Source organism: Centruroides sculpturatus, unplaced genomic scaffold, assembly GCF_000671375.1.
Source record: "Centruroides sculpturatus isolate CEXI.00-Female unplaced genomic scaffold, Cexi_2.0 scaffold46, whole genome shotgun sequence".
Lineage (NCBI taxonomy): Eukaryota > Metazoa > Arthropoda > Arachnida > Scorpiones > Buthidae > Centruroides > Centruroides sculpturatus.
The window spans coordinates 253665-269748 of NW_019384418.1; the positions used below are offsets into that span (position 1 = coordinate 253665).

Below are 16084 nucleotides of genomic sequence, written 5' to 3' on the forward strand. Positions count from 1 at the left end.
TTTTTAATCCTTTATAATTTTAATTATTTAATTGCTCCTTCCTCTCTTCCTTGGCATGTTGTGAAATTTCTGATAGTTGGATAATAAACCGTTTTATTGTAATTTGTCTTTTTAAATTATTTTGAGTCGATATTAAAATTTGAAAAAGGGGGATACCTAGATCGGTAAAATAGGCGAATTTCTTCCTACAACTTCGGTCGTTGTTCGGGGTACAGTTAAGATTTTAACGAAGTTCGAGCGAATACATAATTAGCAAAAAAAAGTCGAAATAAAGTGATTAAACAAAAATTATTATAAATATCGTAAATAACAGTTCACAAATGCATATATTGAGATATTTTTTGAAGGGGAGACATGGTCTTCACAATTTGAAATCGATCGAACACACTGTGCGCGAATGCTCGTGTAAACGTGTGCCATCTATTGTAGGATAATTGTACTTTGCGGGAGTGTATTAAAAAATTAAAAAAACTTTCCAAAGCTTCATGGCAATCGTACTATGCCACAAACCTTCGCTGGAGTATATTAAACAACTTCCCAAAGTTTCACGGCAATCGGATAAACGGTGTGGTAATGCATGAAGGACACACACACAGACATACATTCATTTTTATATATATAGATATAAGAACAATTGATCATAAGTTTCTGATTAAAAACAAAAAGTAATACAATCAGTCTCCATGCCAAATGCTAAAATCTAACAAAAAAATAATGAATAAATTAGAACTGCAAGTTATTTAAATAATAGAAATGACTTTTTAACTTAAACAGTGATAGCACAACACTGAATTCATAGTAGAATTATATAGTTTAAAATTTATGAATAGAATTTGTTCTTCATATTAAATAGTAGCTACATTAAATTAGTAATTAAAATAGAACCTAATTCAGTTTCTTTTGAAAATGATACATACAGTACAGTACATTCAGCATGTGCTGTAAATAACATATCTAGAATTTCATATTTTACTATCTCTTATTTAGTTTCAAATCTAAAATTCCATTATTTCTTCTAAAAACAATTTTTTCTTTACTTAAGTTTACTAACAAGAGGCATCCGGCAGTTTGTAATCATGAATTTTGATGGAATTTTGTGGATGTGTTGTATTTACTTGTACTTAAACTCTACCAAAGCCACAGGATCAACAAGACAAAAATTTCGTCATGTATTCAAGAATTTATTTGACCACTCCATGGTGCTATTATTAATAAAATTTTTCAATTTTTACATATGGCTGTAATATTTCATTAAGAAGTCTTTAAAGTATTACAAAAGAAAAGTGTTTCTATAACCATTAATATCTACACAAAATACCAATTCATGAATTTGGGATGTAGTGTAATTAGTTAGGATGTCAGGTGCAGAAGTTTTGTTTTTGGGTTTGATCCTCATATGTGAGGTTTTTTTACATTTATAATACTATGACTCGTCTCTAAAATCGCACTGCTGTCAACGGCTGCACACCTTAGAGGTATGAAGGAGTACATGTCATGAATTGCAATTTGGCACAGAGTATTTGGTGCCCAAATCATGCACACATAAAATAAACCAGACTTGTAGGTAATCAGGAGACCAAGAACCAGGTCAAAATAAAATACAAAATGCTGAGACTGTTTCTACAAACATGGGTGAGTGCGAGATTTGCGCATGCATTGCTCGTGCTCTCTGAGACAGTGTCTTGTCCCAAGAATGGCTTTGCCGTTTTACTTGTTTAATCTTATCATTTTAAAATTTATGTATAATTTATTATTCATTATAAAATATGAGAGAATTTAAAAACTATTTTCTACAGTTTAAAGTTTTTGCCACAAAAAATACATATGCGATAAATATTACAATGACTGTTTCACAACAATATGACAGCATATTGCATGGTATTTATCATAAAAACAGTTAAAACATAATGGCTCATTGCACCATGCACATATAATCATTGCTACTTCGTTCACACAATCTTTACATTCTGTTTTAACAACAGAGGATAGAAAATAAACTTATTAATGTTTTTGAAAATATTTCTTTCATGTATTATTTGAGACACAAACCACACATGTCCCAAAAAAACTGGTGCACTCAACTAGTTATGAATTAGAGATTGTATTTTAATAGTATCTTCANCTTTGGGGAGACGGAAGGATTCATGATTGCCATACAGGATCAGGTCATAAATACTAAAAACTACAGAAAACACATACTCAAAGATACAACACTCACAAATGACACATACAGAAAGTGTCACATCATACCAGAAACTATACAACACCACTTCTGGTTGCAAGCTCCTGGCACAGACAGATTATTTACATAGACACAATCAAGTAGCAAATATAATACACCAAGAGCTTGCAAAGAAGCACAAATTATTAGACATCCACAAACCATACTACAAATACATCCCACAGACAGTATTGGAAAGCAACACGCACAAAATGTACTATGACAGAGCCATAATCACAGATAAAACAATTTACCACAACAGACCAGACATCACACTCATTGACAAATAATAAAATCACATACATTATAGACATAGCCATTCCAAACACTCACAATATACAAAACACATGCACTGAAAAAATCAGCAAGTACTTGGAACTCGCCAGGAAATAAGGTATCTGTGGAGGATGAATAGAGTGCTTATTGTACCTGTTGTTCTCTCCTCTACAGGTGTGATACCACACACACTACATGAAAGCCTGGGAACATTACAATTGAGTAGAAATACATACATCACACTACAGAAGACCACTATATTGAATACATGTCATATTGTTAGGAAATTCCTGAATACAGACACACACACTGACACACCTATTTAATTTTTGTCTTGGTTTGATTACTATGCCTGACACTGGTCCGGCATAGTACACAGCAACCAGTGTCAACCGAGTATAACTCACAAAACCCATCATAATAATAATAATTAATGCTAAAATAAACTCAGAAAAATTAAATAAAAATTAATTTTAATGTCAATAACATCCAATATGACCTAACTTTAAAAGCTGATTGGTCAGCTCTAAAATTAAATTAAATTAAATTTGCTTTTAAATTAAATTATTGTCTTCTAACTTAAAAAGAATCTAAATTTTAAATAAATATTTGTTTAATATAAAATGGATTTGTACACTAGAGTTTAAAAATAAAGCAAAATGGTGCTGATGTCATATTTAATTTTCATTTAGTTAGCAATATAACAGAAAGTAATGCTATATGTGTAAGCTAGAAGAAATATTGCATAGTCAAGCTATTATTTAAATGTGAAGCCTTTGGGAACATATAGTGCTAATTCTCAGTTTGCAGCATTCTGAGGTATTCAATTACGAATGATGCTAATGCACAGCTCTATACCATGAAATACAGGGTGTTTCAGTTTATGTGTCCTTTCATGACAATTATCATGTGACATTTCAACCTTGAAAGACTTGGCATAAATCATACGATTGTACAGTGCTAAACCACAGACAAGATGGCAGTACAATGTGCTTTGTCAGCTAGTGAATGTGGTTATAAACAGCTATTTTCTGGTGGCTACAATAACAGCAGCATGTCAGAAAGTTACACTGATGACAGTTTAAGAGATCCTAATTGGAATGATAGCAATTTTGACTCAAGTTCTTATTAAGAACAGTAAGAGATTGAATACACATTGCCATCCATGCAGAATTGTTGTCAGCCCTATATGAATGCAAGAACCCTGAGTCACTTCAGTACTAACCCAAGCTGACAAATATTAATGCATTTTTTTCAATTGTGATGGTAGTTGTATTTTTAGGGTGATTATATGTAAGTTTAATAAAATATTAAGTTTATATATAGGCATTTGATTCTTGTTCATTTGATTAAGACTGATTTAGCACTGTATAATCCGAAAAACTTCACTTCAAGATTTTTCAGTCTTACTCTTTTTAGATATAGAGTCGAATACTTGCAGAAGTCAGGAGATTAGTTCTGTAAAAGAACCCAAGTCATGAAAAAAAAAAAAATGGAAAGAAGAGAATGGAAAGAAAAATAAAAACAAAAGATGGAGAAGTTCTGAGAGTATACATCAAGAATACAGATAAAACATACCTTGTGAAAACTCTTAGAAAACCATGCAATGTTCAAAACATTGGTCTGCAGTACAAAATCATGCTGAAAAAATATTTCACAATTTCTGGGATATGGTTGATTATGGCTGAACAAGAGAAAGTGAGATGGCAAATATCTGTGGCATTTATAGGTTTAATATTTTTTCTGATTTGTTTCTCTTATTATTATCCAATTGGTTTTGTTTCTAGTTAATCTAATCTCATTATTTCTCTCAATTTACACAACTACATGAAAGGAAAGCAGTCAAGTCAGAAATTTACTTTCAGCTATGTGGTGACAATACATGTAGTCAATGTGACTATCTGCAAAATAATGTTTGTTTCTTCATGGACTACAAAACAGTTGTGGAAGAATTCATAATTTTCAGCAGCAATTGAAAAATGAAAGGATTTTCCCAAAAGCTGATGGAAGAGGTCACTATTACTACTACTTTGGTGGCTGCATAACGTGAAACAATATCAGCTTTGTGTTAGTTTTCTTGCTATCAATGTAATTTTAATAAAATAGGTGGTGCTGGCAATAGCAGACCCACATTTTCTGAGAAGAACATTCAATTAGCCCATGATTACATCAGTTCCATTCCTAAATATGAAAGCCATTACAATCAGAAAAAAACCCTAAAAAGATATTTTTCAATTGTGACATGACTATAAATTCCCTAGATCAAGAGTATTATGTTGTATGGTTGTAGGAAAATTTGAAGTAAAAAATATCAGATGACAAATTCCTATGTATTTTCTGTAAAGAATTAAATATTGGTTTTAAATTACCAAAATCCGATACTTGTGCAACAGGTGACACAAATGCCATTGCAATCATGAATGCTAAGAAGAACAATCATTCAGAAGAAGAACAGAGATTGCAGCAAGCACAGTAAATACACACTAAAAAAGCTGATGCCACTTAGGACAAGGTAAAACATTTGGGTAACCTGCAGGAAGTCAGCCAGATGAAGTCCACTGCATTGAAATTGATTTGCAGCAAGTGCTTCCAATGCCAAAATTAAGTGTTGGTCCAGCATTTTATAAAAGGAAACTTTATACTTTTAACTTGGGAATACACAATTGTGAAACAATGTTGGTCTTATGTTCTTATGGACAGAAGATGTCGCATGTTGCACAGTGGGAATAGATGAAATTATGAGTTGTCTCATTAAATATATGAAGATGAAGAACTTCACAGCCAAAGTCTTTCATATAATATCCAACAATTGCAGGGGCAGAATAAAAATCAGACATTTGTTGCACTTTGTAAGTCTCTGGTAGAACATGACATTTTCAAAAATGTTTTAAAGAGAGTAAAAACATACTGAGTGTGACATTAACAATTTTTTTATTTTTCATTACTGCTTTCAATAAACTTATATTCATCATCTTCAGATAAACAAGATTTGAAATACAGAACACAATATTCCAATATAAATGGAACAAATATAATTTAAATCGAAATTAAAAGTCATTATGTGTATGATGTTTCAACATCTTATGCATGTGTGAATATATACCCACATCAAAGGTGTGATGGACTCATATCACTATTTAGCCATTTATATAGGCAATCCACATGCTCAAGTGTGGTCAAGTGTGGGTGTGTTACAAGGTTGTTGTAAAGAGAGATTCCTATATGAAAATGAGTTTCTGGTCACTGCAGCACCCGAGCAACATTGTTTGAGCCCATAACAAGTTGTAGTGCTGTTCGAGCACTTTTTTGTAAGCTCAGTGGTAATGCTTTCTTTTCACCACATTTTCCTGGTGCTTGGCTTGGTGGCTAACAAGCATTTGTGTTGTGGCTCCAATGAACCTTGCATTCACCCCTGTTATGGATTCTCTAACAGCACAGCATAGACTCCAGATTTTTCAAAGGTGAAGAGTTTATCCCAATTGTTGAAGATGGGTCTGTGTAAATTTGGCCACAGGGATAGGGGCAGGAGAAAGTTGTATTGCCTGAATATACAGCAAATGCATATGGAGAGAGGCCCAAGGTACAGCCACATAATGACTTTTAATTTCAATTTAAATGATATTTGTTCCATTTACATTGGAATATTGTGTTCTATATTTTAAATCTTGTTCACCTGAAAATGATAGATATAAGTTCATTGAAAGTGCTAGCAAAAAATAAAAAAAAACTGTTAATGCCACACTCAGTATGTTTTTACTTCCTTTAATGTGATATTTGATGTGAGATTTTAAGCTGTATTGTGTCAAAGAAATCTACTATAACTTCCCTGAAGTTAGACATACTTGCTTAGATTGTGACTCCAACTTTGAGCATATTGAAACATATGTACAAAAACATGAATCAAATGTCTACAATACTAACCAGTGGGCAGATATAAAAAAAGTCAACAAAAGAAACAAGTTTGTCGTAACCAAAATGGAAACTTTAGATTTCAAAAACGTCTCTGTCCTCATAAAAAAACATAAAGAAGAGAATTGTCACAACTGACAAACAGCTGCTTGATTTTAGTCAGACTGCAACACTTAAGTATACTGCAGAAGATCCCAATAATCTGTATGTGAGTTAGCACATTCCAGAGATGAAATATTTGTAAAAGCATCACTTACTCAGAAAGATCACCTTAGCATCAACACACATCCTTATCAACTGGAGACATTGCTGATTGGAAAGTACACTGGGACATTGCTGATTGCAAAAAATAAAGTGGCAGATATTATGTCCCTGATGAGATGGGTTCCTGAAGCATACCAAGTTTTTTATTCCCAGATTAAGGCAGATTTGTTTTGATATTATTGATGTCTAATAATATAATAATATTAATAATAATTAAAGCATGGATTGTTGCACAAAAAAATGAATGCAAGATATCTAAAGACAAGGTATATGTATATGTTTTTTGAAATTAAAAAAAAAATTGTGAGAGCAGATGAATATGACTGCAGTGCACAAAGAGATTTTCATGTTTCTAAAGACACTCTTCATGACTTTAGATAAAGAAAAAGCTGTCTGATGAATTATTCATAATTGCAATTTAAAATTGGTAAATACCATTTGCATAATCTGCAGCTATTTTCAAACTATTTTTTAAACACAGATAAACTACAGGTTATTTTCATGAAATTATAGTACTGTTGTTTTTGGTTTTGTTTCATTATTTACCCAATTACTAGTTTGATTTATTGTAATAAAAACAAAAAAAGATCTTACTTCTGCCATTAGATCATCACCAGTTATAACTGCAACATTAATTTCAATTCCTTGTTTAGATGCTTCTTCTTTCAAAGCCTTTGCACATAAATGAGGACTAATACCACCAGCATTACTAATTACCCGAATACCTTGTTGTTTGATTGCAGACAGATTTGGTGCCATAGCAGCTAAGACAAAATCTGGTGTATATCCATATTCCTGAAATTATTAATTACTAGAAAATTAATTATATTATATTTTTTAAACATTTTAATAAATAAAAATTTAAGATAAAAATTACTTACAGGGAATTTTTTTTTAGCTGCCACCAAGAGAGACATAGTAATCTCAGATAAATAATCGAAAACTAAGAAATCTAATTTTCCCAAATGAACCAACTGAGGAACTATTAAACAAAAAAATATATTTTGTGTATAAGAATTAAACTTTTTATTTGTAAAATTTTTTTAAAGCTAAAATTCAAAGTTATATTTTAAATATACTTTCAACAGATGTATATTTTATTGATCTTTTCAGTTAATTTTTAATCTTAAAGTACAAAATTAATAATACATTTGAAAATAGTTTTAAAAAATTAATAGGCATGAAGATTGTTAATACACAAACAAAAAAGAATAAATTATATTTAATAAAAATTTGTTTTTCATATTTTTATTTTCTCTTAATACATTTATTATTTACTGTTATAAATAACAGCAATTATTAATTTATTAGGGTAAGTCTAAAAAAAAAGGACATAATATGATAAAATATAAATCATAAAAGTAAATGTCTTCCAATATTGAAATATGTGTAAAATTCATAATGAAGGTATCAAATTGTCTTTATTTTAACATCAGAAATTATTATTTTTTATCACTTAAGTTGTTTCTTAGAACACTATAAAGTTTTTAAATTTTTTAATGTGAAAAATTAATACAAAAATGAAATAAACAACAATTTAAATAAGATGAGTTTAAAAAAAAGTTAATCATTTATATGCTTATGTTAGAAATATTATAAAAACTTACGTACATATGTCTATTAATCATTAAAACAATAAGCCTTCTTTAAAAAAGTCTAAAATTTTATGAGATTTAATACTTGCAAGGAATAGATTTCATCTTCATTTCTTGTTTTTATTTTTGTATAACTTGATTCTGAAGATTAGAAAACTTATGCCTTGAGAGTATTGAACTTAATAAAATTTTTGATTCTTTAAAAAAATGTACTATGTTTTTAAAATTAAACTGTAAAAGCATTCACAAATAAGAAAAGAAATTTTTGATATGAACTAAAACATATATTGTTTTCTTTTTTCAAAAATTAGCTAAATTGAAGTAATCTACGATAATAGAAAAATTGTTGATAATAGATTTGAAAAAGTTTATTCTGATTCGGAAAAGACTTAGTCAATAAATAAATAAAAAAAATTAAGCTGATTTACATGTATAATGATATTACAAAGATAAAATTATGAAACAATAGAAATGTAGATGAACAGATAGCAATGGTAAAATGATAAAAAAAAAAAAAAAATAAGTACCAAAACTTCTTTTCACTAACAAAAATTATCTTAACTTCATAAAAATTCATAACAATATACATTCAGCATTTTTGTTTAGAAATCAAGAATATTTGTTCTTAAGTATTTTCAAGAGTATTTTTGTTCTATGAATGTATGTCTCTTTAATCCGAATGACTATTAAGTTCAGTAGACTATCATTACAGCTGTAATAATAGTCTACCAAACTTAATAATCATTCAGATTAAAGAGACATACATTCATAAAATGTAATAACAGCTACCATAAGTGATATTTAGAAGAATATTGGAAACAAAAAAAAAAAAGTATTTTTGTTATCATCATTAGAATCTATAATTGAACATACCTCTAAATATTAAGTAACTAGCTTACCCGTCGCGCATTGCTGCGATCTCAGAAGAAACGAAATTCAAGCAAACTCGTTATGATAAAATTAAATTTTCATTTTATCATTTTTATTGAAACTTATTATTATTATTCGTTTTCATCGGAAAAACATTTCAAAGTGTTGTTTCAATTCTATTTATTTATTGGAGTGCTCGTGGATACACGATATTTTTTGTTTTTTCATCTGGTGCGTACACGAATAAATCGGAAGGTTTTCCAACGCATGAGCCGGCCACATACAGTTGTCCACGCGAGAAGCACGGATTCTCCAAATTTAGCCCACACACTCGCAGCGATTGTCAGAAGCACGATATTCCCCATTTATATATATATATATTTTAATCCTTTATAATTTTAATTATTTAATTGCTCCTTCCTCTCTTCCTTGGCATGTTGTGAAATTTCTGATAGTTGGATAATAAACCGTTTTATTGTAATTTGTCTTTTTAAATTATTTTGAGTCGATATTAAAATTTGGAAAAGGGGGAATACCTAGATCGATAAAATACGCGAATTTCTTCCTACAACTTCGGTTGTTGTTCGGGGTACAGTTAAGGTTTTAACGAAGTTCGAGCGAATACATAATTAGCAAAAAAAAGTTGAAATAAAGTGATTAAACAAAAATTATTACAAATATCGTAAATAACAGTTCACAAATGCATATATAGAGATATTTTTTGAAGGGGGGAAATGGTCTTCACAATTTGAAATCGATCGAACACACTGTGCGCGAATGCTCGTGTAAACGCGCGCCATCTATCGTAGGATAAATGTACTTCGCGGGAGTGTATTAAAAAATTAAAAAAACTTTCCAAAGTTTTATGGCAATCGTACTATGCCACAAACCTTCGCCAGAGTATATTAAACAACTTCCCAAAGTTTCACGGCAATCGGATAAACGGTGTGGTAATGCATGAAGGACACACACACAGACATACATTCATTTTTATATATATAGATATAAGAACAATTGATCATAAGTTTCTGATTAAAAACAAAAAGTAATACAATCAGTCTCCATGCCAAATGCTAAAATCTAACAAAAAAATAATGAATAAATTAGAACTGCAAGTTATTTAAATAATAGAAATGACTTTTTAACTTAAACAGTGATAGCACAACACTGAATTCATAGTAGAATTATATAGTTTAAAATTTATGAATAGAATTTGTTCTTCATATTAAATAGTAGCTACATTAAATTAGTAATTAAAATAGAACCTAATTCAGTTTCTTTTGAAAATGATACATACAGTACAGTACATTCAGCATGTGCTGTAAATAACATATCTAGAATTTCATATTTTACTATCTCTTATTTAGTTTCAAATCTAAAATTCCATTATTTCTTCTAAAAACAATTTTTTCTTTACTTAAGTTTACTAACAAGAGGCATCCGGCAGTTTGTAATCATGAATTTTGATGGAATTTTGTGGATGTGTTGTATTTACTTGTACTTAAACTCTACCAAAGCCACAGGATCAACAAGACAAAAATTTCGTCATGTATTCAAGAATTTATTTGACCACTCCATGGTGCTATTATTAATAAAATTTTTCAATTTTTACATATGGCTGTAATATTTCATTAAGAAGTCTTTAAAGTATTACAAAAGAAAAGTGTTTCTATAACCATTAATATCTACACAAAATACCAATTCATGAATTTGGGATGTAGTGTAATTAGTTAGGATGTCAGGTGCAGAAGTTTTGTTTTTGGGTTTGATCCTCATATGTGAGGTTTTTTTACATTTATAATACTATGACTCGTCTCTAAAATCGCACTGCTGTCAACGGCTGCACACCTTAGAGGTATGAAGGAGTACATGTCATGAATTGCAATTTGGCACAGAGTATTTGGTGCCCAAATCATGCACACATAAAATAAACCAGACTTGTAGGTAATCAGGAGACCAAGAACCAGGTCAAAATAAAATACAAAATGCTGAGACTGTTTCTACAAACATGGGTGAGTGCGAGATTTGCGCATGCATTGCTCGTGCTCTCTGAGACAGTGTCTTGTCCCAAGAATGGCTTTGCCGTTTTACTTGTTTAATCTTATCATTTTAAAATTTATGTATAATTTATTATTCATTATAAAATATGAGAGAATTTAAAAACTATTTTCTACAGTTTAAAGTTTTTGCCACAAAAAATACATATGCGATAAATATTACAATGACTGTTTCACAACAATATGACAGCATATTGCATGGTATTTATCATAAAAACAGTTAAAACATAATGGCTCATTGCACCATGCACATATAATCATTGCTACTTCGTTCACACAATCTTTACATTCTGTTTTAACAACAGAGGATAGAAAATAAACTTATTAATGTTTTTGAAAATATTTCTTTCATGTATTATTTGAGACACAAACCACACATATTTTAACATGTCCCAAAAAAACTGGTGCACTCAACTAGTTATGAATTAGAGATTGTATTTTAATAGTATCTTCATAATTGGCTATTTTTCTATTGGTTTTAAGGAGATAGCTACAATTTTGTAAATTTTGAAAAAAATTTTTAACCTGTCTATTAAAATAAATATTGCAAGAATGACAAAGAGGGGTACATTTCAGTGAATAATTTTTAATTGGCAAAATGGAATATATTCATCATCTACAAAAATTTCATCATATATTCAAGAATTTATTTTACTACCCATAGAGCTATTATTAAATTAATAAAAACTTTTCATGTTTTACATATGGCTGTAATATTTCATTACGAAATCTTTATAAAAACCTGTATTATGTTAAATAATACAAAATATGAATATAATGTTATATGATATAAAATGGAATGATCAAAGTAAAAATTATGTTTTTAATGACCTTAAAAATTGTTCATAACAAATTTTAAAATGATAAAATTAAATTATAAATGTAAAAAAACTGTGCATACAGGGATCAAACCTGAAAACAAAACCTCTGCATGTGACATTTTAACTAATTACACTATGCCCTGAATTCATGAATTAGTTTTCCATATAGATATTAATGGTTGTAGAAAAACTTTTCTTTTGTTGTAATATACTCAAGAATACCTAAACAGTGGGTCCTGCAGTTATGTTGGAATTTAAGTACAAGTGAATGCAACACATCAACAAATTTCATCAAAATTGATGATTATAGACTGCTGGGTATCCTTGTAACTACTACTAATTGTAAATTAAAATTTTTTGTTACAATGACAATTACTATTATTATATTAATATTTATTAGCAATTTCTATATAGATTCAAAGACAATTGATACCTACTATTAATTGCTTCTTGAAAACTGAAGATTTTGGTTATACTGTATATAAATTTGCAACTATCTAGTTTAATTTTCATCATAGTCTCCTTCCAAATTTATGACCATGCGCCATCAAGATATGAGAACTGTATGTTTTCAAGTCTCTGTGCAGAATACCTTTGACACCCTCAAACTTTTGTGTTGTGAACATAATGAACGAATTCAAAAAATTCAAACATTATGAAAAGTTTAAACCTCAACATTGCACTATCTGGAACCTGTGACCGGCGCTCGACGCATATATACTGTATATCGCTGTTGACAAATGTTTTCAAGCGATCCCTTCGCTCTTCTTCAGGCCGACTGAAATTCCCCGGACGGAGTGTATATTATTTGTTGGGATCGGGTGTCGTTTCCAAGGGGGTGGGTGTTTCTGGCATGCGCGGTTGTATGGTGGGGGAGGAAGCGGCGGGTTGGCGTCCAACAGTGATTGCCAGGTCAGAGACAGGGTTAGCTCTTCCTTCTGGTTAACACAGGTGGCTAGCTGGCTGACATTGTAGATAGCCGTGGCCTCCAGTCACCTGAGATGCTGTTGGTGGGGCGTGCTGATGATAATAGTAGCTTTCTTGAATTGCGCTTCGATTTTGGGATCTGATGCATATGTGGCCAGGGCTGTGGTTAGTCTCTCGTGTTGTATATCCGATCACAGGTTCCAGATACTGCAACGTTGATTTCACCCTGGTGCTGAGAGTAGAATAGTTCCTATATTTAAAGTTTAAACCTTTTAAAACGTTAAAAAGATGGTAATTGAAAAAAACAAGATCAGACTAGGCCTATAACATGGATAAAACAGGATAATATATTAAAATTTTATAATGATTTTTTAAATGAAAACTAGTTGGTGGCACACTCATGCTGAAACAGCATTTTTTAAAAATCAAATCATTGAGGGAAAAATCTATTTGAAAGGTTTCTCGGCCTTTTTAGAATTTCCACATATTACTCTGAACTTGGTATGTATGCCATTTACATTTGCAAAAAATACTATTTCATTGTCATCTAGCAGGCAATATTGCAACTATATGCATATGTGTTACTTTAAAGCTATAGCTAAAAATATTACTTTTTAAAAAAATCAAATTTTCCTGAGAAATTAAATGCATTTATGTATTTTCTTAGTACAATGTTGATGTTGAAAACATATCACACAGGAACACTTTCAGAGGAAAAAGGTTGCTTTATTGGTGTGAATAAATATGCATTTCGGGTTTAATGCCCCTCTTCAGTCCTATTATTACATATTTATCAGTAAATTGGTTACAGGTTTACAAATTTACAGAATTGTGCTAAGAAAATACATCTGAAAGTGTTCCTGTGTGATATGTTCTCAATGGCAACATTGTGCTAAGAAAATACATGTAACCAATTTACTGATAAATATGTAATAATAGGACTGAAGAGGTGCATTAAGCCCGAAATGCATATCCATTCATACCAATAAAACAACCTTTTTCCTCTGAAAGTGTTCCTGTGTGATATGTTCTCAACGGCAACATTGTGCTAAGAAAATACTGTATATATAATAGAGAACAACAAGCAACCAAGATTTAAATGTATTTACATTATTTTCTAAGTATTCTTAGTGTATATCTAATAAATACTGCAAAATTATAAAATTGACAGGATCAAACATTAATCTTGAATGTCTTATGTCATTTTATAAAAGTACATTAAAGATGAGAAGACAACAGATGGCCAAGCAGTCAAGATAGCAGCTTATTACTCTGATGGACCTGGGTTCAAATCCAGACTGGTTGATAAATCCCAGGAATTTTTCAGGGGTGGCTGTCCGGATATGTTGGNAGTTATATTTTAAATATACTTTCAACAGATGTATATTTTATTGATCTTTTCAGTTAATTTTTAATCTTAAAGTACAAAATTAATAATACATTTGAAAATAGTTTTAAAAAATTAATAGGCATGAAGATTGTTAATACACAAACAAAAAAGAATAAATTATATTTAATAAAAATTTGTTTTTCATATTTTTATTTTCTCTTAATACATTTATTATTTACTGTTATAAATAACAGCAATTATTAATTTATTAGGGTAAGTCTAAAAAAAAAGGACATAATATGATAAAATATAAATCATAAAAGTAAATGTCTTCCAATATTGAAATATGTGTAAAATTCATAATGAAGGTATCAAATTGTCTTTATTTTAACATCAGAAATTATTATTTTTTATCACTTAAGTTGTTTCTTAGAACACTATAAAGTTTTTAAATTTTTTAATGTGAAAAATTAATACAAAAATGAAATAAACAACAATTTAAATAAGATGAGTTTAAAAAAAAGTTAATCATTTATATGCTTATGTTAGAAATATTATAAAAACTTACGTACATATGTCTATTAATCATTAAAACAATAAGCCTTCTTTAAAAAAGTCTAAAATTTTATGAGATTTAATACTTGCAAGGAATAGATTTCATCTTCATTTCTTGTTTTTATTTTTGTATAACTTGATTCTGAAGATTAGAAAACTTATGCCTTGAGAGTATTGAACTTAATAAAATTTTTGATTCTTTAAAAAAATGTACTATGTTTTTAAAATTAAACTGTAAAAGCATTCACAAATAAGAAAAGAAATTTTTGATATGAACTAAAACATATATTGTTTTCTTTTTTCAAAAATTAGCTAAATTGAAGTAATCTACGATAATAGAAAAATTGTTGATAATAGATTTGAAAAAGTTTATTCTGATTCGGAAAAAACTTAGTCAATAAATAAAAAAAAAAAATTAAGCTGATTTACATGTATAATGATATTACAAAGATAAAATTATGAAACAATAGAAATGTAGATGAACAGATAGCAATGGTAAAATGATAAAAAAAAAAAAAAAATAAGTACCAAAACTTCTTTTCACTAACAAAAATTATCTTAACTTCATAAAAATTCATAACAATATACATTCAGCATTTTTGTTTAGAAATCAAGAATATTTGTTCTTAAGTATTTTCAAGAGTATTTTTGTTCTATGAATGTATGTCTCTTTAATCCGAATGACTATTAAGTTCAGTAGACTATCATTACAGCTGTAATAATAGTCTACCAAACTTAATAATCATTCAGATTAAAGAGACATACATTCATAAAATGTAATAACAGCTACCATAAGTGATATTTAGAAGAATATTGGAAACAAAAAAAAAAAAGTATTTTTGTTATCATCATTAGAATCTATAATTGAACATACCTCTAAATATTAAGTAACTAGCTTACCCGTCGCGCATTGCTGCGATCTCAGAAGAAACGAAATTCAAGCAAACTCGTTATGATAAAATTAAATTTTCATTTTATCATTTTTATTGAAACTTATTATTATTATTCGTTTTCATCGGAAAAACATTTCAAAGTGTTGTTTCAATTCTATTTATTTATTGGAGTGCTCGTGGATACACGATATTTTTTGTTTTTTCATCTGGTGCGTACACGAATAAATCGGAAGGTTTTCCAACGCATGAGCCGGCCACATACAGTTGTCCACGCGAGAAGCACGGATTCTCCAAATTTAGCCCACACACTCGCAGCGATTGTCAGAAGCACGATATTCCCCATTTATATATATATATATATATTTT

General features: G+C 29.6%; 1 protein-coding gene across 1 annotated transcript in view; it reads right to left on the reverse strand.

Moving 5' to 3' along the window:
* Positions 1–16084, reverse strand: part of LOC111619260 — a 101124-nt gene that overhangs the window by 78818 nt on the left and 6222 nt on the right. Inside the window, exons 2-3 of the mRNA XM_023360941.1 lie at positions 7552–7652; positions 7265–7465 (exon numbers count right to left, since the gene is read on the reverse strand). Coding sequence (XP_023216709.1) covers positions 7265–7465; positions 7552–7652 — 302 coding nt within the window. The remainder of the gene's footprint in view (positions 1–7264; positions 7466–7551; positions 7653–16084) is intronic.